Source organism: Rissa tridactyla, chromosome 16 (genome assembly GCF_028500815.1).
Source record: "Rissa tridactyla isolate bRisTri1 chromosome 16, bRisTri1.patW.cur.20221130, whole genome shotgun sequence".
Lineage (NCBI taxonomy): Eukaryota > Metazoa > Chordata > Aves > Charadriiformes > Laridae > Rissa > Rissa tridactyla.
Window position 1 is genome coordinate 1,945,525 of NC_071481.1, and position 27,210 is coordinate 1,972,734.

At 38.8% G+C, this 27,210-nt stretch overlaps 1 protein-coding gene across 1 annotated transcript in view; it reads right to left on the reverse strand.

Annotated features, from left to right (window-relative positions):
- PLCH2 (phospholipase C eta 2) overlaps window positions 1-27,210 on the reverse strand; it is a 104,436-nt gene that overhangs the window by 26,038 nt on the left and 51,188 nt on the right. Inside the window, exons 4-9 of the mRNA XM_054222395.1 lie at window positions 9,374-9,520; window positions 8,765-9,008; window positions 8,100-8,229; window positions 5,466-5,636; window positions 3,627-3,720; window positions 1,029-1,232 (exon numbers count right to left, since the gene is read on the reverse strand). Coding sequence (XP_054078370.1) covers window positions 1,029-1,232; window positions 3,627-3,720; window positions 5,466-5,636; window positions 8,100-8,229; window positions 8,765-9,008; window positions 9,374-9,520 — 990 coding nt within the window. The remainder of the gene's footprint in view (window positions 1-1,028; window positions 1,233-3,626; window positions 3,721-5,465; window positions 5,637-8,099; window positions 8,230-8,764; window positions 9,009-9,373; window positions 9,521-27,210) is intronic.

The following is a 27,210-nucleotide window of genomic DNA, read 5'->3' on the forward strand; positions in this document are numbered from 1 at the left end:
TGTGGAAGACTATGAGACCCTGCAATTCCCTTCAGCAACCCAGCCAGACATGTACCCAACAAAGCAGGGTATAGGTTCATCCCCACCCTTCATCTTTGTCTCCCTCCTCACTGTGCTGAATGTCCTTCCTCTGAAGAAACTTCCTGGCCTTGACATTCTACTGTGTACAGATGACTGGTCCCATTGTTTGAGAAAGCAAAAAAGCAAAAAAGATCTCCTTTGACAAGTGCTAAAGAGTATTATGACAGGAAGAGAGATGACCTAGCATAGCATTACCTTCATTACACTACAGCTGAACCTGAAAAGGAAAGTGGAGAATCTTCACCAAGCTTCTCACACCACATGCAAAGCGAGACATAGGCATCTCTAGCCTTCTTTGGATTTTGCCTAACCTTATTAATTAATTAATATGTTTACAAACGTATTGCCACAAAACATTTTACTCCTCCGAAGCACCCACTGGCATGCCCACAATCTGACCTGAGCAAACTACAATAAGGGCCTTTTGAAAAATTGTGAAAATACTTTGATGGTCAGGATATTATTAAAAATGATTATGAAACAGGTACTGTCTCAGAAAGGCACTACGAACATCAGAAGGGATTTCACATAAAGGCTTCCTGGTCACTGCAGAGGCCGTCAGCACTTCACGTAACAGAACCCTACTTCCCTCACCAGGAGCCCTGCCACATTTCCCCGCTTGGCTGCCATACACTCGGCTAGAAAGCATATACACCAATACATTCCACTGAACGTTAGTGTCCTCCCTGCAAAAATATTTTTACATTTTTTTTTTTCCTCAGTACCAACACCACTGCTCTTCAAATGTCTGCCTAATTTCCATGCTCAAGAAATTCATCCATTATATGGTAACATTATTTTGTTGTTCTTTATGAAAGGAAGACACTATTTTACTAGGCTTTTTCCTCTAGCCAATTACCACGTCTTCTGCAGAAGTAACGAGTCTTCCTTTACAGAGGAGAAACAAAACTGTGGAGCTTACGGATGATTCTTTTTCTGATCTTTACCTTCTACGCAACGACAGCCAGATTGTAGCACCCATGCATACATGTCCACCCTGGACTGGGACATCAGTTGATCTCCCATGAGGTAGGTATTATGTGAAGAGGTAATGAAATAGTGACTCAAAGGATAACTCATGTCCTGATTCACTTGGTAGTGTTCTGGGTTGAATATGTCCCCTGACGGACTCCGCATGTAATTGGTGAAACCTGTAAATAAATAATACTATAAATAATACAGGTTTATTCTTTTTGTTGCTGTAGCCTTCCTAAAACCAGACTAAAAATGTATCCCTACTTACATGTTCATGAATGTAAGATAAATAAATAACACTACTACATCCTATCACAATTGCGATTATTGCTTTCAAGAAATTTCTAGTTGCTTTGTACATTTCCTTGCTCTATGTCTTTCCAGAAAAAAAAAAAAAGTCTATTTAACCGAAACCTGATATTTTAGGCTTATAATTTTTGTCAAAAGACTCTACTGGGACATTAGGTCGCATGGCACATAAAAGCCTCCAGAGATCTGCAGACGTATCCTGGCATTTTGATCACATACACACAGACACTTTTACAAGACAGACTAACATTAAAAACTGTTACTTCCATTTCAAGTCTCCCAAAAATTCTTTTCATTCACGACCAATGAAAGACTAAGATTTCCATTGACATCCTGGCTTTAACAGCTGTTGACAGTGATGTCGTCTTTATTCAAAAGGTCTCTGCTTCAAGACTTCTAATTCTCATGACATTTCACTCATTATTCCATAAATAAAACAGTGCCCATATAAAAATCCTGCCAAACTTCTAAAGGTCTTAACTCACTTTCTCTGACAGTGACAGACTGGTCCCTTGTTTCACTAAAGCTACACAAGGCAAAATATCTCCAGTCCTCAAAATCAGTCTCGAATACTGGTCTACAGAACACAGAGAAAATGAGCTTGAATAGAATTTGAAATAAAATGTCACTTTTTTGACTGTTCTTATAGGCTTTACATTTTGTGTTGATGAAAGCTTTATTAAAGGAGAAGAGCTGATAAATACAAATAGCAGCCAAAACTTTTTGAACAATATCCTAGGGAACCTCAGCTTAGCCTAATTACACACAAATTACCTAGTCTCAACTACACACAAAGCCAAGAAAAGCATAACTTCTCTCTGTGTGTGCACACATAAGTGTACATGTATATGCATGCAGACACAGATCTACGTTTTCTAAGCATTTTTTTCTTCTTTGTCAGTACCGAATGCAGCACCGTGCCCTTTGTCAGCTCCTCAGCCACCTCTGTTCAGATGTTATCGTCAATGCTCTCCAGAATCTCCTGCATTGGTTAAGCTCTAGATTAGATACATTCCATTCTGTTGCACTTCCAGCAAGTTTCCCATACGGAGCAGAGCCTGTTAACGTGAAGCTTTTTCCAGTTGTCTCAGAATAACCTCACCTGATGAGGAGATCTGGAGCAGACACCCAGCAGAACGTCACCCATGTTGGACTGCTCTCTAGTCCTTACACATAAGCTCTCAACTGTTTGCTCATCCATTCTTAGGCAAAGCAATTTTAACGATTAGGCTGTTTTTTTTACAGTTTTTCTTTCCAGTATGAAAAAATAGAATTACTTGGAAAGCCTAGTTTTGCTTTTCTAGCTAAGAGGAAGGCAAGATAATGGACCTGATTATTCATTATTTATGTGATTGCCACTGACTGTAAAGCACCAGTAAATAAAAACATTATTATGTGAACTGCTACACTCACTCTGCATTAGTGTAAACTTTAAAATAAACTTAAAATTTAGTCTGGAAGTAGAACAGACCCAAATCCATCCTAAGCAACCATCATTTCTTGAAAAAAAAACTAGAACCCTGCAACCATCGTTTCTTGAAAAAAACCCCACAACCATCTTACACAATATCCCACTTCACACAGTATACCAAACTGAACTCATATTTTGCCACTTTTCACTATGACAATACACCGACAGAAATGGACAAGATTAGTTTTCAAAAGGTCCTAGAATTTTTACACAGAATCTAATTCCTGAGGAATGTATTCTGTCATTGGAGACAACAAGATCTGGCAGATTTACTATTTAGGGGAAAGGATTTAGAATCAGTCTTCAAAATAACAGCTACCATCATGATGGTACAACATTGTTATATTCAGAGCAAAGGCTTTAGCACCAGAAATCAGGAAAGCATACTTCTAGACAAATTTCACCTATCACCCCACTTCACATGTTTACTATGGATCACATCACTCCTCTTATCAAAACTTAAAGGATTTCCAAAAATACCTGCAGGAATGATGCAACTAAATTTTACTGTATTTTCCAAAAGCAGAAATAAAGACGCATCCAGCTCCAGCTGACTTTCAATGACTGCTGCTTCATCATGATATGTACCTTTAAAAATCTTCAAAAGAGTACCAATTTCCCCTTAGGTTCCTCAGCAAATAATAGATATTGAAAAAAAACCCCACCTTCTGAAACATACTCTACAACACGACAAAATTCTATGACTATACATTATGCAAATGAATGCAATATTCTCATAAGCATTTAAAAAGTTGCCTCTTTCCTACAAAAGCTACACCAGCCAGCTCACCGTCAATCCCCAGAGCTCCCTCCTTCTTGTTCTCCAGGCAAGGCTCAAACTGGCTGATGATTTCCAGGCAGTGTTCTTTAGTCACATTTGTCATCTGTAAAAGTAGCAAAAATGAAGTGTTAAGTAGTAATCACATCTTCCCTTAGATCTTTTCCCCGTATACAGTTTAACAACTGTCCAGATCATCAATAGTGGTACTAAGGTTTTCCAGTTACCCAGTGAGATTCTCACTCCTGTCAATCAGTCTCACGTCAGATAAGAACTAAACTGCCTTGTGAAAAGTTTCTGCCCTATTGGCAGCTGCCCAGTGACAGCCAATAAAGACAGAGTTCTGCTTTGTAGGTCAGATCTGGTTAGAGTGTTATTAGGCACAAAGAGCAGCCAAACAGAACAAGCTTTGTCACAAACCAATGGGATTTCTTGTCTTGTAGGATTAAAGGATTAGTTTGCATTATCAAAAGGTTTTTACTTTAAAATAAAACAAGAAAATGGCTCATCTTCATGCAGCAGATAAAAAAATCAGTTACCAGCAGGGTAACAGAGAATCAGGACATAATGCTCTCAGAAAGCTCCTTGAAGAAATCTGTTAACTTCAAGGTTGCTTTGCATTCTCAACTGAAAAAGGAAAGAGTACAAAGGGAAATACATGTTTGTAAATGCTGTCATTTAATAAAAGAGGGCCATTTATGATAAGCTGTAGCTTTTTTTACCTTGCAGTGTTTTCATAATTCAATATTAACAATATTATTTAATATTCCTGCTATTTACTGTTGATTTATCCTCTAATTATTATTCCTGCTATTATTTAATATTCCCGTCCTGCGTGGTCCAGCAAAGCCCTTGTCAGCAAAGGGCACTGCCAATAAAGTGACCAAATTGATGACTGTTTTAGCAACATAGGAGTCTTTGCTTAGGGGGAAATGAAACCACCAGCATGTCTGCTACCAGATCAATGCCTTTTCTGGGGGTAATTTAAAACCTCATAAATAAAAGTAAAAGAAGAGGAAGAAAAAAAACCCTAAACCTTTATTTGCCCATACATTATAGGTTTGGTGGGTTCAAAAGATAAATCTCTGGAACAACAGGTTTTTCTGGTACAGCTTCAAATGCGCAGATGAACACTTCCCCTGTACATATTGTATGAGAAAGAGTAACACTAGGCAAGGGAGAGAAGCCCCACAGGCATGAGTTGTCCACATCAGTGATTAGCTGAGCTGATTTGTGTCCTGTGGGGAGTGTTCATTTTCCTCTCACCATCTGGAGGATCAATTGACCAATGAAATGGAAACATACCCCACTTATCTAAAATGATAAGTGCCAGAGAGGTGGCTTTTTTATTCATTCATTTCTTAGACAACATTTGGCACCGATGGAGATTTATGACTTACAGGCATCCAGCTTCAAAAGAGATGAGGAGAGGAAAAAGGCAAAGATGAACCAATGCATTTGTTCCTGCATTGACTGCATCTTCCTGCCCAGTTATTTTTCCTCACTTCAGAATCATCCACAAGTCTCCAGATGAAAGACCATAGGATCATTCAGGGACCTCAAAGTCATCCGGCCCCAAATCCTGCTCAAAGCAGGGTCAACTACAAGGTCACATCAGTTAGCTTAGGGTGCTACCTAGTCTGGTCCTCAAAACCTCCAAGGACGGAAACTGCAAAACCTCTGCAGGCAACCTCTTCCAATGGATGAATGTCCTTCTGGTACAGACAGACCTAACTGTCTATTTTTCACACACATGACAACAAAGTTCTCACCCCTTTAAAAAGGCAACGCATTCCCAATGGCAAACAGAAAGGCATGCAGACTGGAAGTCTTTTCCTGGCTTGGGCCTACCTTCTGTTCAGTCTCCAGAAAGCGTCTCAGGTCATCGGTATCTAGGTAGTCCTTGTGGTTGCTGTAGGTGAGCATTAGCAGGTACAAATCACGTCGTGTTGACATCATCTTATAGAAGGCGCAGAACTCATCAAAGCCCAGCGTGCCCTGGTTATCATCCGTATCAGCCTCCTGCATTACACAGCAATAAGGCAATGAGTTACCCAATTGCCCAGCAATAGCCTGAACAAACTTTGGATAAACAAGCTCCTGCATGAGAACAAAGCAACACTGAAATTAAATGCAGGCTGATGCTGCCTGACATGGCTACTCACTGTATGGTCTGCTACAACAGATTGATTTATCAGGCTGATGCTTGTCATTTGAATGCTTTGCACAGCTTTCCCCTTTGAACCTCTTAAATGTATGCATTAGTACATGAGACAAGAAAAAACTTTTAAGGTCTTTATTGTTCCACAAGGACCCCTGCTTGAAGGATTTCTTCTGTCTATGGCAATGAAGTAAGACAGTGTACGCTGCAAACGTCTGGCAGAATTACCCATTCATAAAACCATCAGAACCCAAGTCATCTTGAAATTTATTTTATATCCAGGATTTGTGAGCCATAAACTATACGATCTGCAAGAATACTAATTTTGCAAGTGAAGAAAAAATCATCAGTAAATGACACTATATTCTCTGGTATATCTATTCCCTACAACACGCATGTTTCTTGGTTCTTTACTTTTTGGGGTCAGGTGCCCTAGCCTGTGATCCAAACCACCCTCAGCTGTATCAGCAATCCTACTTACTGTTTGCACACAGTGGAGATAGAATTTCTTCAAAGAAATCTTGTGAGAGTCTGGTCACAATGGGACCCACACAATATTGTAACTATTTGGAAGAGAGATTATGGAATTACCGTGTTTCCTAAAAGCCTGTCCTAGAAGCATGAAAAAATGAATGAGAAATTCTGCCAAGGGAAAGTATGAAAAAGCAAAGCTGCAATGCTTCCCAAACAGGATAGGCAACACTCGCCCATTTTATGAAAAAAAGCTTATCCAGCACTCCCTACTCTGTTCTCAATAAAGGAGTTATCAGCATATTTCTTTGCTCACTGTCACTGTAAACATTTTTACACACATTTCAGGCCACAAAATTAAAAACCAAATCAGGCAAGTTTCTACCAAATCTTCATATTTTTCACTGAATCTCCTTCACGTACTGCCATAGAAACGCACTTGTATCAGTTGAGGAAAATGCTGGTAACAAGCTCTCCCAGCCACGGACAGCAGCGCTGAGCAGCCTTCCCAAGGCCCTGCTGTCCTGGCAAGCTGGCATCAATTCGCAGTTATTTGCCCAAGAACGAAGTACTGCCACAACCTGGCAGTTTATTCTAATGCACCCACAGAGATTTTTAAAAACTTACACGAACAGCCTCCACTTTCCTTGTTCCCAAAGGACACCCTGCACTTACTCCCTACTCTTTAATCTTGACAGACCTCACTATTTTATCTCTCTTCCAGTCTCACACTTCAGCAGTTCCAGAGCCCGTGTCATGAAGCTGCCAGTACCATGGAGAAAGTGACTGGAAGAATGAGGAGTCACGAAGTCATAGAAGAAGCTTCTTCAGAAATGAGTGCCAGGCGAAAATAACAATGAATTTGTGAGTAAGAACTAATAAAAATGGCTTTTCCTATTGTAACTATGGCAACACTTTTTTAAACAACTCACTACTTTTTTAACTAGAAAAATTAATATTCAAGGTAACTTCCTTCAAGACCTACATATAATCTACCCTACTGTATCTTATAATACTTGGTGTAGCTATTTCATTAACCAAGAGATTTGTTTTTCATTTCAAGGCTGCTTAATATTCTGATTCTAAGCTATCAAACAGCAATTATATTTTCAGTTGAGACTGAAATAATTTTCAGTTATGCATTGCTTGTGGAAAAAGCAAACCTATTTTTCTTTGTTAATAGCATTTCTAAAGCACCCGATACGTGTAGTAATTGTCATTGATTACAAACAGTAAAACCAATAAGCACAAGTTTTTTTGTGTGCAAAAGTCACAGCAGTTCACTATGATGAAAACTATTGATTCAACTTCTGCTTAGGTCCTTCACAGAACAGACTTTTTGATTATAAAAGCATATGCACCTCCATAGTTCAGTTCCCCAACAAATCAGGTCTAGGTCAGTAGAATGCAATGCCAAACAAATAGCTCTTAGCAGTGCAAAAAACATGACAGATAGGGAAGTTTGCATACTGGATATTTTATTAGTACCAGTTATTGGAGGATATTGTATACTTTACTGGATAATATTTATTACAGACAACGTAATCAGAAGAGGAAACCCTACTGAGTTTCAGGTCAAAAATTATAGCAAAAAATCAGTCTTTGTAGTGTGTGTCTTCTGTTATGTAACACCAGAAGGTACCTGGTGTAATGCCTTTTTCTATGAACAACAATTTATCTATGACGTGTTTCTGGAGCTCTCTTCAATTTACCAAATGGACTGTGTAGTATCTCTCATCAGAGTGGAAACAAACCAGCTGCTGAAGCATTTACCATCTCTTCTATTAGGTTTCACATTAAACCTCCAGCAGCTCAATCCTTGTTTTAGAAAAAAATACATTTTTAGTTCTTACCTTAAACATTTGTTTGACCTTTTGTCGGGGCAGGTTCACATTCAGTTTGTGCATTAGCTGGAGCACTTCACTAATACTCAGACTGCCATCACCATTTTTATCTGCCTCATCAAATGTCTGCTTCAACCACATTGAACAGGAGTTAAGGAACAGCATGGAATATCAAGGGATATTACTGAACGTTATGTATATATTATTTTTTTCATGTTAGGAAAGACTGTATATGAGGCCAGCAATGAAAGAAAATTCAAGGTAATATATAACTCATGTTATTTCAGTAACAGCTTCTAGACTTGCTATGCTCAACATGCAACACAAGCTATTTACCCATGCTACAGCACAGAACTAACTTCTGAGCAAACTGCATGACACTTTGTCCTGTATAACCAAATGAAATGGTCAGCTTTACACAGGGAGGAAGAGCTAAAAGAATATACCTGTATGTTTTTCAGTTCACTCCAGTCATTCATCTCCAAATCTTGCCCAGAACAATCCTCTCCAATGACTCCTCTCTCTGTCTCTGGAAACAGAGAATACAATGGGAACTGCTTTGAAGCTTTGAGCCTAATGCTTACTTTTAGCAAAATAAATACTTAAAGGAAACCCTATGCCACTGATAGGTCTCCATAACTGTGAAATGCTCTCAGATAATATAAGAAGGATATTGGTCTCTGGTCCTTTGGCGTTTTGAGAGACTGTCTTCATCACTGATCCCTGCCATCAGATATTTTAGCCCTGTGATCCAGGTGCGTGCTTCCTCTCCACTGGAAGATACCAGGTCAAGAGATTCCATATGGTCTCCATAGTAGATGCTGAAGCAGCAGTTGGGATCAAAACTGCCATCGGCATAGCGTTGAAAGATCTCCGATTGCTTCCCCTCGCAAACCTCCTGAATAGAGTCGATAGAAACTAGAATGACAAAAGCATGTAGTTCATTAATGACTGTGTGCATGCCCTAGGGCAGACAGGATGCATTTATGCTGTAGAAAAATTCTGTAGAGGAAGGGCCCAAACCTCACATTGCAAGGTCCCGATTCACACAGGGTTTCCCTGCAACTCATTTACAACATACTACACTACTGCAACCTGTAGAGCTAACAACAGCAGCTTGGTCTTCATAAACTATTAATTAAAATAATTTAGTGCCCTTTAAATTCAAGTACAACACTCTTCTTGATCACCTCTGAATGAACCAAATCCTTCATACTCATTTGTTTATAAGAGGGCAATACCCTAGAAGGAATCAGAAGAAAGGTTCTGTGATTGACACTCACTTTTGGCTTTCTCATTCTTTCGAGAGGGTCTCCAGCGAATACATGACTTATGCTCATCCAAATAATAGAAGCGGACCAAACCTTTGGAACTGCCACGGAGTTTGATCATTTGGGTACCAGCTTGCATGGAACTCATACATCTTTCCACTGAAGAGAGAAATAAAGTGATATTAGTAAGTCAGGTCTTGCTCCCTTTAAAATCACCTTTACAGGAAGAAAACATATCAAGCAGCTGCCAAATTAACAGTTGGAGTCAAAGGACAAGATTTCCTGTACTGTCTAATATAAGAGGTATGATTAAAAAGTCAGAAAGATTCTTGGCAATTGTGGACTTACCTGCAAATGTGAGTTTTCATTCCCATATTAATAGGTATGAAACATACCTATGTTGGAATTGGCGCAAGGTACATATCCTTCTTAAGACCAACTCGAATGCTTAATTTGAGCTCCTACAATATGTAAAACTTGTGCTGGACACAGTATGACATTTCACCTGGAAGTTTGGATCCTTGGCCAGAAAAAACTAACACAGTTCTATCCACGTCAGGAAAGTTATTTTCATTATGCCTCGTGTTTTTGCCTCTTAAACATACAGAACCCTTGTGGCATAACAAGTTTTTTTCACATTTCTCTCTTTGTAAATTCTAGAGTTCCTGTCAGCAGTATTGATGTTTAGAAGTACCACGGCTTCTTATGAAGCAGTTTAGTTCGCATTCTGTCTATCCAATTAAATTGAATCCAATTAAGAAAAAAATTTAATTACCCAACTTGGTCATCAGAAGTATTCTAGGAACCCTAAAAATAATTCAAAAGCTTTTATGTACAAACGACTTAAGAGTTAAACCATTTTCACTGCCTTAAAAATTAACAGCAGGATAGTGATTAGAACCCAGCGTGTGACTGCAAAGATGAAGCCAGATTCAAAGGCTACGTTCTTATAAAGAGGTCTACAGTTAGGGTCAACAATGGAGTCATTTTATCCTACGCCAGTCAGGTAAACATAGATAACCTAACAAAAATCCTAACAAGTAGAAGGGGGCATTATTTTGATTTGCCTTCTTTAATATAAATAGTATTTTACTGTGCTTAAAAAGATTCCAAAGTTTTCTTCTTGGGAAGAAGCTGAAAGAGCAATACTGAGCAGATATTATTTGCACTGATCAATGCTTTGTGTAAGGCACTCAAATACAACAAGGAAAAGTATAAATAAAAAACTATTGATATTTTTTCTGCCCTGTAACATATATTATGAGTAAATCCCCATATTTGGATTAAAGTGAATCCAAAATATCAGTTAACGATAGTTCTTTATGACTGAGTTAGAAAAAACACTGAATGCTAACAAAGTTGGATCTGTAGCCGTAACCTGGGACTATGGAAGATCTGTAATTTTCTCATAAGCACCCTAAGTTCAGAAGCTCAATTCTACAAATACATACCCAGATAAGCTGCTCCCAAGCTTGCGAACAATCCTAATAAGCAAACTCAGAAACCTCTGCCTATTAAAGCAGTTAAAAGATTATGACCTAAAAAGCCTAGCAGATCTATATAATTATATTTTAGCATTTGGTCCTAATTCATAAACATTTTGCCACTGCTTGCCAACACCCATGACTGATGAAACACAAAGCACATTAAAAACACATTAATAAGCAGAGTATAATAGAACTACTAGCAGCACACTTATTTGGGGGGATTTAGCTGAACTAATAATATTCACCTTCTGATCACACTCTAAATCAAACTACTACCATGTATCGGTTTCTAGAATAAGCACGAGGAAATTCAGACAATATTCCTAACTTGCTCGTTAATACCAAGGTATCACAGCATGTCTGCAAAAAGGAAACCAGATTTGTAAAGGAAACATTTGATCTTTCACAAGAGAACGAGTCTGAGGCAAAGCTAAGCTAAATTTATCAGCAACATTATTTTGAAACTCCTTTAGTAAAAATACAACATTTTTAGCATGACAGAACAACACTAGGACTTCTGCAAACCCCACAAAAGCTTTATAGCCCGAACATTTGCTTCTCTCTGGAAGCAAGAATGCCCATTTTCATTGCACACACAGCCATCACAAAGGCATTGCATCTGTCTGCTGTTTACATCCCACTTTTACTTGCCATCCAGGCCAAAGGAAATAGTAAACTCTGGAAATAGTAAATCTAGAAAGTTAAGAAGGATTATCAGCTTTTCCTCCCGTTTCTTCCATGGATTAAGTCACTGATCCTACACATTTGCTTCTAGATCTTGCAGCAAGAACCTAACAGATTTTTCTTCTTCCAAATCACTGAAAACCAGGTTCTCCTAGGAGGAGGCCTTTCCCCTGTGTTGTACTTTGTCCCTGGGCCCCTCCTCGGGGTTTGGCTGCGTTACAGACAGCGCAGCCAGAGGCCTTAGAAGGAACAAGTCTTGGAAGCAGCTCCCTCCAAGAGCTCCTGCGTTTGACGCCCCTGGGAGCCAGGCTGGGGCCGTGCCTGGGCCTGCCCCGAGCAGAGGCAGAACTTTGAAATTCAGCTGGTGCAAGGAACTCAGCTTGACAACATCAATGCAAACCGTTACCGACTGGCTACGTCCCAGGAATGAACGCAGACTCCTATTTTCTGCCAGGTCTCCCATAATGACAGAGCATAGTCTGCGACTCAGTGTTCCCGTGGCTTTTCTGCCCGGTCTGTTTAAGTAAATTTAAAACTATTACCATGTCCAATGTATTTATCTGTTTTTTTCAGACCTAGAGATGAGTAGTGTAAATTACTTCACCGATTCTGGATGGAAGAATGAAAGCTAATATATAAAATATATATTCTAGTGAGTACAGATTTATAAACACAAGCAAATCCTGAGTTCAGGCTTTTATCAATCTGTACATACAGATTACAGATAAAACAGTCTCCAAACTAAAACACTTATTCCATGTATTCCAAAGTGCATCAAACCCCACACAATTCTTTGGGGTAATTTAAGTCTACCTCTCGGGCAAAAGCAAAAACACCCAAGAAAAGCAAGGTAGAGTAAAAGAAATGGAAAAATCATTGATGTTCCTGTGCTTTAGAGCTTGTATGCAGGCAATTTACTCAGGAAAATAAAGTTCAACAAAGCAGATTAATTTGAAAGCAGATCACTAATAATACAACTAAATTTAAGCCACAATTCCGTAGAGCACATTGTTTACATTAATAAAATATTTACGGAGAGAAGGTGTTAAATTAAGAACAAGATAATCCCTCATGTAACATTTTATTTCTTAAAGCTGATACCTTGGCTTCAACCACAGATGCCCTTAGATGAAATCGATGTGGTCAGCAGGTATTAGTCATAAAAGCAAATGCTGTGCTACAGCTCAGAAGCATTACTGGAATTCACTACAACACCAGAAGCACCAAAATAAAAGCACACTTCATAAAACACACATTTACTTTGCTTTTACGTGAAGTAAGAATATATTCCTCAGCTGTTAAAATTTTAATAAGCATCCCTGGACAGATTATTTTTTTTTAATGCAGCTGTTTGTTTCTGTTGCAGGATTGTTCACTCAAACCTACCCAGGGTATACGGTAGCGCAGCAGCTGCCCTGCTGCCTGTTCCAGCTGATCTGGTCACTGGACTGTTCTTTGGTAATTCAAGGCACAATTGCAATTAATGTTTACAGACATAAAGCTGAGTTCAGTTCTGTTCAGTGTCCCTGGCAGCTGAATGGTCAGACCACACCAAATACCTGTTTTAAGTATCCGTTAATATCTTTTTGGTTTTGGTGACACAAGGAGAGGAAAGTGCAAGAAATGTTTTCCTTCTTGTGTCAGAACAACAGCTTTTCTGGACGCTACCAACAAGACAGGAAGGAAAACCTTTGAGGTGATGCAGAGGCGTCAGCTAGGGGTAGCCAGACCAAGCCAGGAGATGGAGAAGCGAAAAGTGCACTTCCACATCTCTACAGATGTACGTGCACTGAAACAAACACCCTCACCTGTCTGCAGGACTGAAAGTTTAGAGAACTAGAGAGACTGGCAGGAAAATTTGCGGGGGGGGGGGAGGAAGCATGGTGGTACTTATATTAAACAAAAAATAAAATCTGTTTTTCTGAAGTCTTTCACATCATGTCAATGAGAACAGCACACTGAGGAGAAGGCAAGTATAATTGCTTCTCCTTACCATTGTTCAGATACCTTCTTTAAGGATTCATTTCTATACTTCAAATAAAAATCCCTCAGCCTTGCAATGAATCTTTTTGGGGAAGAAATGGCTCCTAACTATCTTCAATTAAGGCTGAAGTTTTCCTCTTGGTGAAGTAATAGTTTGCACTTCAATAGCACCTTTTTGCAGAATTCAGTTGGGGTTCGACTCTCTTTTGATCTAATGAGTTTCCTCAATTTGCATCCGGACAAAATACAGACATGAAGAGAAGACAGATCTCTGTACTGCGGCAAAAAGGAATATCATAACAGAGCAGGAAACAGAAACAGAGAACACTTAGTTCCATTCTTGTGTTCTTACAAAGTGACTGACACAGTGAAAAGACTCAAAGCGGTTTTTCATAGTTCATAGTAATATTTATAGTTACTACAAAAAGTTTTAAGGTAACAATAAATAACAAAACTACACAAATCATAAATCCCAACAATTCGTCCTGACAAAAGAAAAAAAAAAAAAAGAGAGCCCAATTTCATGCTTATTATTAGAAAGATGTTCTAATGTCTGTTAATTATTTATGGTTCAGTAGCATTATTGTCTTTTAGGAGTTTCTGGTTTGATGTAAATCTGTGAAGGAGTGGGAGTATTTTAGCATGTGAGGATGAAAAGAAGTTAGAAGGGTTGAGTCATTGAGTATTTTTATACATGGAGCAGCTTTGTCAAAAGATTCACGTCCAAAGTTCAGCACAGCCCCAGGTTACGTCCTACAGCTTTGGCCTGAGCCAGTCCCCTGAGAAAAGTCAGGCGGCCACCACCACACAGCTCTGCCCCGCTCTGCCCCGGTAACGGTTCTGACAAGACGCATCCTGATTGCGTGTTTCAAAACAACCCCTCTTCTAAATGCTGGAAGGGGGGAAAAATAGATTTCAGAGGCTTATTTCTCTTCAGGGCCTCCAGAAGATGCAGCATGTTTGTGAGCCTAGAGAAACCCCTCCAGTACATGGGCACTATAAGAGCAAGTGGATCCCTTAAAATATTACCAAACAAAACCAGCTTTCCCACATGCAAGCAGAGGACTCCCACACTTCTCATACATTCAGCACTGCAAATCCATTGAAGAGATAATAATTGCCACGTTTTTTAAACGGTCTCACTGGAAATGGTTTTGCAGCTATAACTGGCTCATCAATAGGTAAACCAAAGAACTGACCAGCTCCAACTATTCCTGCCAGGAATATCAGTTTCAGTTTAGACAGGAGGCATTAAATCTTTTTAAAAAAATCAATATATAAATATAATATTATAAAAGCACATAAAATATGTTTTTTTTAATATATATATATATAAAGTATATCCAGTACAGTGTGGTGGGAATTCTGTTCAGCTGAAAAGTCTTGGAATTAGATGATGTTTTGAAAATTCTGCATATGAACTGTACAATTGATTTCTGTGAGCTTGCGGAATCTCTGACAGTTCATCATAGAACTGTCCTCATAATAAAGTCTCCCAGAATGTCACTTCTGACCCTGAAGACATTCACTCAAGTAATGATCTTATCACAGAAGCTTTAACATTAAGTGTTGCCTACAGCAACCTGGTTTTGTTCCTTATACAGAATACGCTAAACGTACATAGAGATACACAGAGAATTTAGCATCCTCTGATTCATAATGGAGGCGAACCATCTGTATTTATTTATCTATTTTTAGCCTTTATACTGTACTTATTTTATATTTATTCTTTATTATTACATATTTAAAGTACAGTCTTTTCCTTACAATATGAACTCATTGAGGGAGATACTGGTTCAGTTTTCTCTTACATAAAAACTAGACTGTTCTTACTGGGTGGATTTTACTTCATACACACACAGAGCAAATCCCCAAATAAAAAAAACAAACAACAACAAAAAAACCCAAACCAAAACCACAAACCAGAACCAAAACACACAAAAACCAGAAAAGGAGACGTTGCCATGCAGTGAGTGGCACGATCAAGAGTTAACCTAAGGTATTTTCTGTCTACAGGGTTCATAGATCAGGTACAGCAGGCAGATTCGCATCATTATGCCAGGATCCAATTAAAAACCAGACCACATCCAACTTCATTAATCTTCATTTGTTTCATTTTGCATTCCTGCAGCCTTGTGAGCCGGCCGTTCTCACCTTTTAAACCAACCATCTTATTACTAGTGCAAGAACTTTCTCCCCATTATTTGCTCTCACTGACTCAAGCCTCACTAAATCTCAGGACTCTCTACTATTCTTTTCATTGGCAAAGAAAAATCTTAAAAGTATCTTTGAAAAGAAAATTTCTTTATAATTCTGCCAGCAACGGTTGGGACAGTGTTTGCTGTGTACAAGAGATAATGTAAGACTGAATCCATCCTTCAAGCGCACAACCCCTAATAAATGAGATGTTAATGGGAGAAGAGATGCTCTTAATCCTTTGGAAATTAGGGTGCTTAATTCGAGGTCAGTCTGTCAGCTCTCCATCTCTCGCTTGAGACTCTATCAGCCATCTGGATCCAGAGAAAAGCAGAAGCAGAGTAGCACGACATTTCTAGACCTCTGCAAAAATTCCCGTTAGTTTCTAAGCTATCTATACCTCCAGGGCATTTCAGGGCATGCTCCAGTGGCAGAGATTGTAGGGGCTTTTTTATGTGTGTATGGTTGGACTTGATGATCTCAAACGTCCCTTCCAACCACGAAGATTCTATGATTCCAACTGTCTTGTTAAAAAAAGTATCTTTGGTGAAGCTGACAGACAAGTAGAACAAAAACATGCTTCCAAGGCAACAGATGGTTCTGGTCAAGGCCACCGCAGATTTCCTTACTGGACTGCTATTAAAATGCATTTACTAGAACCAGAAACATCTCATTTCTCTGGCCATTTCCAACCAGGTTTGCTGGCTTTATTACCTGTTTAAAAGAAAGGCTGCTATGAAGCAAAAGGGACTTTTCTCAGACAGCTAGTGAAACCTAAGAATTTTGCCATTATATCTCAGTATTCAGAAAACAACCTCCCAAGAGTCCAGTGACTTATTATCGAAGAAGACAACAGAGATACTTCTAAATGCTCATTTCAAAGACTGAAAACTACAAATATTGCATGAAAAGTCAAAGAGTTGAGAGGCACACAAATTCTGGCAGATAGCAAACCTGTCTTACTGTGGGTATAGGGAGGGAAACAGATTCTATCTATGAAATCGAAAATTTCAAAAGGTTTGCACATGTCAAAATGTACAACTTCACATTTGCTTTTCCAGAAGAATGTAAAGAAATCAGTCATGAAATTAGAACTGGGAGGTTCTTGAAGACCAAAAGAACTGCACTAGCAGCCATGCAAAATAACATAGGACTAGGGCTGTGCCTCAAGTTCTTCCTTCTTTTCCACTCCCCCAAACTACTGCTAGACAAAGTTGTCACTAAATAATATTTAAACATTAAAGCTTTCAAGATGATACAGTCTTGTTCAACTAAGTGGCAGGTATTCAGCCTGCATCTTACCAATGTGGCCGATTTTCCATCTTGGAGAAGCTACGATGCTGCCACCAACCCAGAAAAACTCTTCAGCCAGACGGGCCACTGAGAACTTATTTTGAAGCAAGGGACTTTTTGAGGCATCCATATTTGAGACAACGGACAGCTTCAGAACTGAATACAGGCACTGACGGCCTCAGGAGATATCAAGATTCTGTAGTACACATTTTCAATGTACTAGCATAAAAATATTGTCAGGAAAAAAATGAGATAATCGGTGATTTCCAAAATCCAGTGGTATTTTTCAGGTCGTAACAGACCAGTTTCACAGTAAATTTAGGCTGCCTCCCCTGTCCAGATTTACAATATTAAAATCCCAACAAAATCCTTTTTATTCTATGTGACGTACCTATGTGTCTATTTTTGAGGATTGGGTGGGTTTCAGTTCAACATTTTAAAGAAGACACACGATGGACACAGACAGGGCCATGAGGCAAACCTGCATGTAGATGAATCCATTTCTGGACAAAAAGGCCTCATGATGATATTCTTTTTCCTTTGCTACTTTACCAGCTGCTCAGCACCCACCAAAACATTATACCAGTTCACAGTTGTTGGCTTCTCCATGCTGCTTCCTCCTTCTGACAGCAATTCCTAAATAAAGGTACCCCTTTTATATATTTGATTACTAACAGATTCTCAAGTCCCGCTCTTGCCACGGGCTCTACTTGCTCTTCAAAACCAACCAACAATATCCATTGCAGTAAATAAGTACAAAGTTAATAGTACAATCCATTCCCCTTTCTGCCCTCCTGAGCCACCCTTGCCTTTCACTGCGAATCTGTATCCAGGGGCTTAAGCTCTTCAGTCTCTTTCCAGGTCTAAAAAAAATAAAAGAACAATCACATTTTCTTCTCATACAGCTCTTCAAAATACCATTGCACCAGTCTTCATCTTTTCTCAGAAGGTTCTCCTCAGTATTCTAATGGACATGACTGATAGAAGAAAGAACATTTCTCTGTAGGCAGTAAAAACTAGATGCGATGCAAACACTGCAACACATGTTTGCTTCAAATCCTAAATCCATCATACGCACTAATCCTAAAGCCGTGGTTCTGCCCTATCCAGTCAAGGGATTTAGGTGACATGTTACAGCTGTAGGGAAAAAAAAAAAAAAACGGCCTTAAAAAAGCGCTTTCTTTTTCTTTTCTTTTTTGCCTACGTTAGCAGCATCTTTCCATCTGACAACCCATTTAGGAATGTCTTTGCAAACTGACACAAGCCCACAGAAGACGCCTGCTTCGGACACAAGCCAGGCAGCTACACGGCACAGCACAAATGCTGCACCCAGAAACCAGGAACAGTGAGGGTGCTTGAAAACTGACTGAGATAAAAGCAGGTAAGGATTAACTTTTAAAAAGCACTAAGTCACTAGATCATTACATTTGAAATGCATCCATTAAACTCCAAATACAGAAATCTGTCATGTATGTTATCACAACCTCTTAATCTACATTAAGTTTTAAGTACAATATACAATTGCTCTTGCCATCTGTGATCTGTACAAGGAGCCTAATATGCTTCTAGCTTGATGAGCTAAACACAAATTGCCCGATTAAAAACACATTCATTAAGCGCTTCCTACTCCTCCTTTCACAGTTTGAAAAAGCTTTAGAGTAGTTAATTCTAGAGATGATTCACTCTCAATTAGAAGTTGTTTATTTCACCAGCTATGCCCAGAGTTCTTGTATTAGGCTGGACTCAGAATTTAACCACAGATTAATTCCAAAGAAAAAAACAAACTGGGTCTGCACTAAGGGTCAACAGTGGCAATAATGCTGCATACACTCTTGTCACATTCTGCTATTTATTCAACCACTTTGGCAATAGCCTTACATACTCCTAAGGCATCTTTCAAGAGTAATTCAGTGAGATGACTGCAAACTAACTGTCATCAGAGGAGGGGCAACTTCTGTAAAATGCTGAGAAACATATATCCATACAACAGAAAACTGCTACACAGAAGGCGAGAATCCATCGAGTATAGTTCTAAAGATTCTAATCCTTTTTTCAGAGGAAGCAAGATCTAGCATGGGCCAGAATGAGACCTGAGAAATGTGAGCTTAATTACCTGCTCTACCACATGCTTCTCTGAATTTCTTAAATAAAGCTGTAAACATCTTTGTGGGTAATTTCCATGCAATAGAAAAAACATCTTAAATGGCACAACAACATTGTTGTACGTCACAAAGGAGGAAATACAACTAAACTTTAAGGCTCTTGATTATAAGGAGACAGAGTTAAGGTACGATTTTGCAATAAGCCAAAAGTATTGTGGCTGTGTAGCTCCATTCTTTCTCTTGCAGCACTATTCAGAAGGATTCCTTGCAGTCTCCAGGTTGTACCTACAACAGAATCTCAGTAGCTGTCACTCTGTGTGCTAGGCAGCAGAAGGTACTCCTTTTAAAACTCAAAAATTAATTCTTCAAGGACATCCTAGATTCTCCATTAAACATTTATGTTTTATCAACCTGGGGACAAAAGGAAGTGAGAAAACGAGTGAAACGTAACTCCTACGGCAGCATTGCCCAAGATATTAGTTTCACAGTTCAGAACCAGAATTCTGCACAAGCAGGACTTCGAATGGGGATTTGTTTTTATTTCAGTACAGACAAATGCCAGTGATTTATAGCAGAGAAATGCCAGTCATTTATAGCACAAGAAGAGAAGAACTACTTCAATGTTCAAGTTAAAGTTAGATTTGTAATCCAAAGCCCACCCAGAGAAGGTTAATTTAAATCAAAAGGATTTAAACTAAAAGAGTTGGCACTATCAATCCATCCTTCAGACCTCCTACGAAGATGATCACATAAACAGAGAAAAATAAAATCTTTCAAAAAGGCCCTCTATTTACTGACTAAGCTGGACACACTACGTAACGGTGCGGGAAAGCAACAGGCAATAATAAAGGGTTAAATGTGACCTAATCCCTCTCCCAACTCTTAAGCGTACTGAGCTTAGTACTTAGGATATAAGCCTATTGAAATGGGTTTCTATTCTTGCCTCACTTGACATAGTCAGAAAAATCTTGCTCACCTGACAGAACATGCAGATTAAAAACTTCTTTCCATGGCACTTTGGAAACTTATTCTCTAAGTGTAACAAACGCTTTTGATGCCACAAAAAGATTTGAAAACCAACAATGTTTGAGTCTGCCGGCTGGCCTGTGGCTTAGCTAAAAGCGGAACTCAGAACACTTGATGTACAATGCTAGAATGTCAAAAGCCTTGCAAAAGAAGAAATTTGCTTCAGGAATGGCAGAAAAGCCAGACTCCATCATACAGAGAAAGAGCATCTTGCAGAAGATAGAGGAGCACAACATACATACAGTTTGGAAGATGGAGAAAAGTGAGCAAAATGGAGAGACTCCTGAGACAAATGAGTTTATCATTAATGCAGTCCATCAGGATGGATGTATTACTTTCCAACATGCACGCTTTATTGGTGAGGGAAGGAAAAAGTGTTAAAAATTATTTAATACATACAGAAACAGCTGTAGCCCTCAAAGCAGAGAGGACAAAACAAAAAATTTCCATGTGGGAAATTTCAATACATAGGCCAGACTCTGATCTCTTTTGTCTTCTGTACATCAGGATTTAAGCAGAAGACAAAACCAAGCAGCAACATAAGAGGTAAAAGAGGCTCACAGTGGAGCAAGAAGCTTGAACGTATCAGGTACCAGCATGCAGACACAATTTTTACTCTTCAGCTTGCCACCAGCTGAAGATGTCACAGAAAATATTTCAGGTGTACTTAATAAACTGATTTTCCAAGTTCAGTATATTGATTACCAGAGACATTAAATGTTACAGAACTGATACTGTAATTGACTTGTAAATCCACAAGGATTAGACTTGTAGGTTCACAGCGATGCACTCCATTTATCCTTGCACGAACACACTACAGACCCAGTTTACCAGATTAACAAACTAACCTCATCACAAGCAGCTGATTCTAAAACACTGAGAAACACATGGACAGCAATTACTGATACACATACTAACTTCAATACAGGTATCACTATTTCCCACTGCCCATCCAGGGAAATCTTACTCCTAATGGCTGTAGAATAAAAAGAAAACAATTGCCTACCCACAACACAAGTCAAAATAAAAGGAGGAAACAGAAGTTCTTAATGTCATCTGGCACACTGCCATTTATCGGTCCACTCTCTCACTAGCTCACTTTTACTCTCCCCATTGCACTTTCAGCTGTAAACACCAGCCAAGATGACCTGGGAAAACTGCAGAAATTACGGTTACAGCTACATCTTAGATAACCCAGCCTAAGATCTTCGTATGAGTTAGCAGCCCTGTTACTGTCTTCTGAAGTATCTAAATGCCGATACATTTTTAAGGGAATAGCAAAAGCAAACCAATCTTGTTGAAATACACACCACTAAATATAGTTTAGAAAGACATCTGAATTACAGTTCAAAACCCAACATACATAAGCACAAACATGAACAGCAGGAGCACAGAAAGCTTGACTTGGTGAACCGAAGTCATGATGCTCATGCATTACTACTAAAGGTGAGATTTGTGTTTCTTCCCTTTCCCCCAGAAATGCTGCTTCCTAAAGGTCTAAAGCAGCATGATCTAGACAGCAAGACCAGTCAACTCAGTTTCCATTCGCTTTCGGATTTCCATGGCGCTCCATGTTCTTTTACTGCTATATGTCTGTATGCAACAGCTGCCTGTTTCTGGTATGAACTCTTCCCAAGAAGAGGGATATTGCAAGTATGTGCTGATGGAGCATAGACAACATCTGTTATATTTTCTAATTTTGTCTGATAACTAAAAACTTCTGCATTAGTTGTACAAAGACTTCACTAAAACAATCACTTCCAGACAGTTCTGGCAACTTCCAAGGCAGGCAAAAATTCAGATACATGGACAGTCATAACCAAATTGCCTGCACTCCCTCAATGACTCATTCACCGGCACAGAAATGCCAGAGCACTGGCTGGGCCACAGTATTATGCCAACTGTATATAAACTGCCTTTTCCTTAATTCGAACATAACCCCACTCTACTGACCTTTGGCATGGACACAGAGCTATAGACTACTATAGACTGCAGACCATCTGGACAGCAACTGTAAATGCAGTAATCCACACTCAAGATTAACGCCACACATCTTGCCTGGGGCAAGTGGAAGCCAGGTTACCTACTAGCTTCTGCTTCTCACCCGCCATGCTCCAAAGCTTAATATTTTTGCACTGGCTCAGAATATACTCAAGTTATTCAGTTTGACTGAAATACATCTCTCTTCAGTAGGCATCAACTTACAAGGCCACTAATTCCACTGGGAGAAACAGCAGTGGCTGTAACATCACCTCTCCGGGTGCATCCTTTCAGTACGGGAATTCCCAATGGGTAAGCCCTGAGACAGCTGCTTTTGCTAAGCAACCACAAATATGAATATTTCCAGGGCTTTCCAAAACTGTTTAGAAAGTTGCATTATTAAAATGAACTGATCCCGAAATCCCTTAAATTACTTTATTAACATGAAAGAATATTTGTGGAACTCGGACCTATTAGCAACCACAGCACTGCCGTAACAACAATGGTTAGCCTGCCTCCTTCCATGATGTTTAGTTCTCTTGAGCTCATCTGAAAAAAAATTATGCAATTATTTTAATTAAGTGAGAAAAGGCTTTGTGTTTTGAGCCTTCAAGTAGGTTTTGCATTAAGGAAGACTCTTTAATAAACATATGAAGATTTTTGTGTCATGTTTTATCAAGGAAACTGTAGAAATATTATTAACTTTCTTCCCTTAAAACATGCACCGTCTTTCAGGTATTTCTATAATTCTTGCCTTCAGTGATTAAAGTATAACGACAATAGTCTACTAACAAACTCTACTAAGAATTCTGATGCCAGTATAGCAAAGGAAATGCAATTTCCAAGACATCTTTAGTAAAAAGGATTTAAAAGCTATTTGAACTTCTTTTTCTTGCAAAGCTGTAATAATGAAATTTTTATGATTGCAGAAAAACGTCAACATAAAATAAAGATTTTAAGACTATAAATGTTGCTCTAAGGTCACCTTGTTTCGAACCCCTGACTTGTATAAGAAAACGTCCCTACACACTTAATTGAAGTAAGATCTTAAACTCTTTACATTTAAAGATCTTTCAGCACTTTACCATCTGTTCAGTGACATGGGTGACAAACACTAAAAAGGAGATTAAGGCAGGTTGGGAGGGAAGAAATCCATCAATATTATTGAACGCCTTCTATGAAAACACCTCTAAGAATTCAAGAATCCAAGGCAAAATTGGTACAGGAAAAAGACAGATTGAAAGACGTTCAGAAAAGCCATCTGCTACTGAAATGCATCACACCACAAATTGATTTTAACTCACAAACTTTGCTTCCATACTTGGGCTGAATTTTAACATATTCTACCTGCAAAAGATTCAGAACCCTTCTAGACCTTCCTTTTGTGCCATGTACATTTTGAAAAATGTAACAGACTCCTTATTTCTTATATACCAGTTTCATGAAAGACGGAAAAAAATGGAGCTGCATTGTCTCCAGGAATACCCAGCCTCTGTCCTCCTTCAATGCTGTCCTCAGCTTCTGTGTCATGCAAGAGACAGCCTTATGACAGTATACTGTAAATCAAGAGAAAACAGTGGGATTAAGTTTAAATCCACAATGAAGGTCATGCTCTCTCTTAGAAATACAGGCAGGTTACGCAGCCGCACGCAACTGCAGATGTACAAAGAAGAAACTGCCAGGTGCTTGCTCAGTTAGCAAGGGTCACTCTGGGAAGATGCAGCTGACAGGGGAGAAGGGAGAGCTTCCTCTAGAGCCGCTAGTTCAGTCCATCCTTTGCTGAAAACAAAATGCTAGAATCATTCACACAAAAAATTAGAAATCTGTCTGCAGTGAGGCAAAGCTGATGGATTTTATTTAAGCAATCTGGGACCCAGAAAGTCCTATGTCTAGGAATTTCAATAAAGAAATGTATCCACCTCCCATCCTCATGGCTTCTTCCTGTGAATTACAATAATCAGGCATGCTCCTTCCCCATCACAAGGGACATTACAAAATTCCAGCCCCTCCTGATAGGCATGACAAACAAGAATTATTTCTAAATTTCAAATATTTTTCAAATATACAATATTCAAATATACAATATTCAAATATACAACTTGAAGAAAATGAGATTTGGCTCACAACCATCTTTTGGCTTTGAACTCCATTAACGTGGCCACACCTTCATAGGGACTTACCTCATCTTGGATATTTTCTTTGGAAGGGGCGGGGAGGTGACAATATACTTTTCATTAATTCTTCTCTGTTTCAGAAAATAAATCATTTTTTATTGGTTCTACCTTGTAAGAAAACACGAAGGCCACGTTCACATCCCTTATTAACATTTTAATGGGTGACTGTTCATGAAACTGAAACGAATAGGTAAAGCAATCATTTTGTAATCTGAATCTATGCCACAGTTTACAATATACTGCACGTATTCTGAACAAAAGAGAGCATGAAGCACTGAGCAATGAAGAGAGAAACATGATTTTAAAATGAGGGAGGGCACTGACATTTCCAATAGTGCCTGTAACTGTAATGCTCAACTATGTAGACTGTGCAAGGTGCAGGTTAAAATGGAGCTGAATCTTCCATGGGCTAAAATAAGGCAAATACACTTTAATGGGAGATCACCGCCTCAAGTTCCACTCCAAAGAAGTTGGAGGTTTTAAAATTTGTGACAAAATCATTAAGAAAGCACAGTCACTCATTAACTTCTTATTTTCCTTTCAAAAATATATCACTCTACAGAAGCTAGCATCTGTAAATCTTAGAAACCAACTGCAGGTCTTTTGGTAAGCTTGAAAGATGACCATAATTGTGGTTTTCTTCAAGCAGGAACCACCTGCTGTAGTCCCCGAAGAGGAAAGATCACAAACAGCAAGAAGCAGAGTTGCCCAGTGAGTGCAGGCTGCTGAGCTGAAATCCACAACAAGGTCAATGACTGCAAGACAATATAGCTTTTGCCTGTTTTGTTTTTTTTTATTCCTGGATTCTGTATAGCTCGGGTAAACATACAGGAAATAAAGTAATTGCTTCTGGGCTCCTACAGGAAAAAGTGTTTCTATCTTTTGCTATGGTCTCGAATATCCACCTCAGTCTGAAACAAAGCAGTCTGACAGATTCATTTCCCCCCAGGGTTCAGAACCAGAAGATAAACAGCATTTGAAGGCCGGAGAAAGAGTCAGCATGCTGGCTGAACTGAGAAAATGGGCTCTCAGGAAAATATTTTACAGAGATCCACATTTAACAGTGTTTCTGGACTTTGTTCAGTACTGGGCTGGTCCGCATTCAGTCTGTGTCAGGCCACATCATGCCACAAAATATACTTGCTCTCTGCCATGTAACGCCTTTAGACCTGCAGATGCCAATACTGATTATCCCTCCTTCTGTAATTCCCTAAAATGGTAAAGCTTTCCCTTTTAGCTGAACTAAATTCACATTCACCATACAAACGATTCTATCTAGGCATAGAAGGGATATTAATCAGAAGAATCTGCATGTAAGGTATCAGTTTTTAAGCTGTCCATTTAGCACTAACAGGAAATTTTCTTTGCAATGTTTCTCTCCTTTTTTTAAAATCAAACTGAAGACGAAGCATCTGTAAACCATCTATAATTGAGGTCAGAACAGCAAAAAAAAGTGTGTGTGGGCATCTTTAGTAACAAGGCAAAATCAGTAGATATGATGCTGGAGAAATAGAGAACACCTGTGTATTGATTTTTCTTTGGTGACCTACATTCCAAGAATAATCACTTTGATTGTATCAACTCCTCACCATGAGACTTTTAAAGAACCCTTGCAAATGGTGAAATAGAAATAATATCTAAGAAGGTGGATCATACCTGTGTAAGTCAGTTTAATTATAAGCCATGTGAGTATCAGGACCTTAAAAGCAAATTCTGGTTCCTTTTTACTGTTTTTTTCAATTCATCATAAAATTAACATTGACAGTGACAACAGGAAAAACAAAATAATTTTCATAGAATCATAGAACACGTTGGGTTGGAAAGGACCTTTAACGGTCATCTCATCCAGCCCCCCTGCAGTAAGCAGGGACATCTTTAAATTTTGCTAGAAAAGTCTCTAAAAACATAACTGAAAAGCAAACCCATAATCATTCCACAAATCAAAAGACACCTTAATATGAACTTATAACAAGCTATTCAAAGAGTAGCAATTATTTCAAAGTTAAAATCCTTTTGGAACCCAGACAGAAAGAGAAAGAACCATGGGGGCATATTTGAAAGAAATATCAACTGCCAGTTGCGGTATATAAAAATCAGCATCAAATGCATCATCTCTTCTCCCTCGCTTCTTATATCACCAGTGTCAAACTAGCATAACACAACAGCAGATGAACAACTCTCATAAAATTGAGATGAGAATGATGTCATTACTGATGCTTCTGACCTTCACCTTAGAAATTCTGCACTTCCGCTACCTTATTGTTTCCCGACGTCAACTTGCAACGGGGTCTGGAGCAGCTACCGCTACGGGACAATACAGAACGGCGGGGGGGAAGACATGCCACGATGTTAGTGAACATGAAAATAGCTGTTCCAGTGAATTTGTTTTGCTAAGGTTTCTATGACTGTAAAAATTAAGGATCCATCTTGATTTATGTTTTACGTTGTTCACCATGAAGTTTGACCTGAGAAGAACTTGCAAGATGTCACAACCGCCAGATAGGAAAATTAACGGAAATACATCAAGAAGCAAAAACCACATTATGCTTTAGGTTCCAAACCTGTGCTTGCTAAGCACCTCATCTTTCACCATCCCGCCATAACAAGGACTATTCTTACTCTCTTACATCTTACTGAAGATAAAAACAACTTTTTTGTTTATACTAAAGACAAAACATTTTCTCAACTGAGAAATTGATTTACAATCCTAAAACTAGACAAGGATTCACAACAGCTAAGTGTACCTTTAAGGAAGCATTATGGTCTTCCTCTTAGAAGGTAGATATTAATAATTTCCTTTCATATGATGAAGGCCTCTAATTAGCTGGATAAAAAAACCCCAAACAAACCACAGCAAGAAAGAGATAGTTATGCATAGAATATTTTATGCTATTTTTCCCCTAATCAGTTCTTGTGAAATAAAC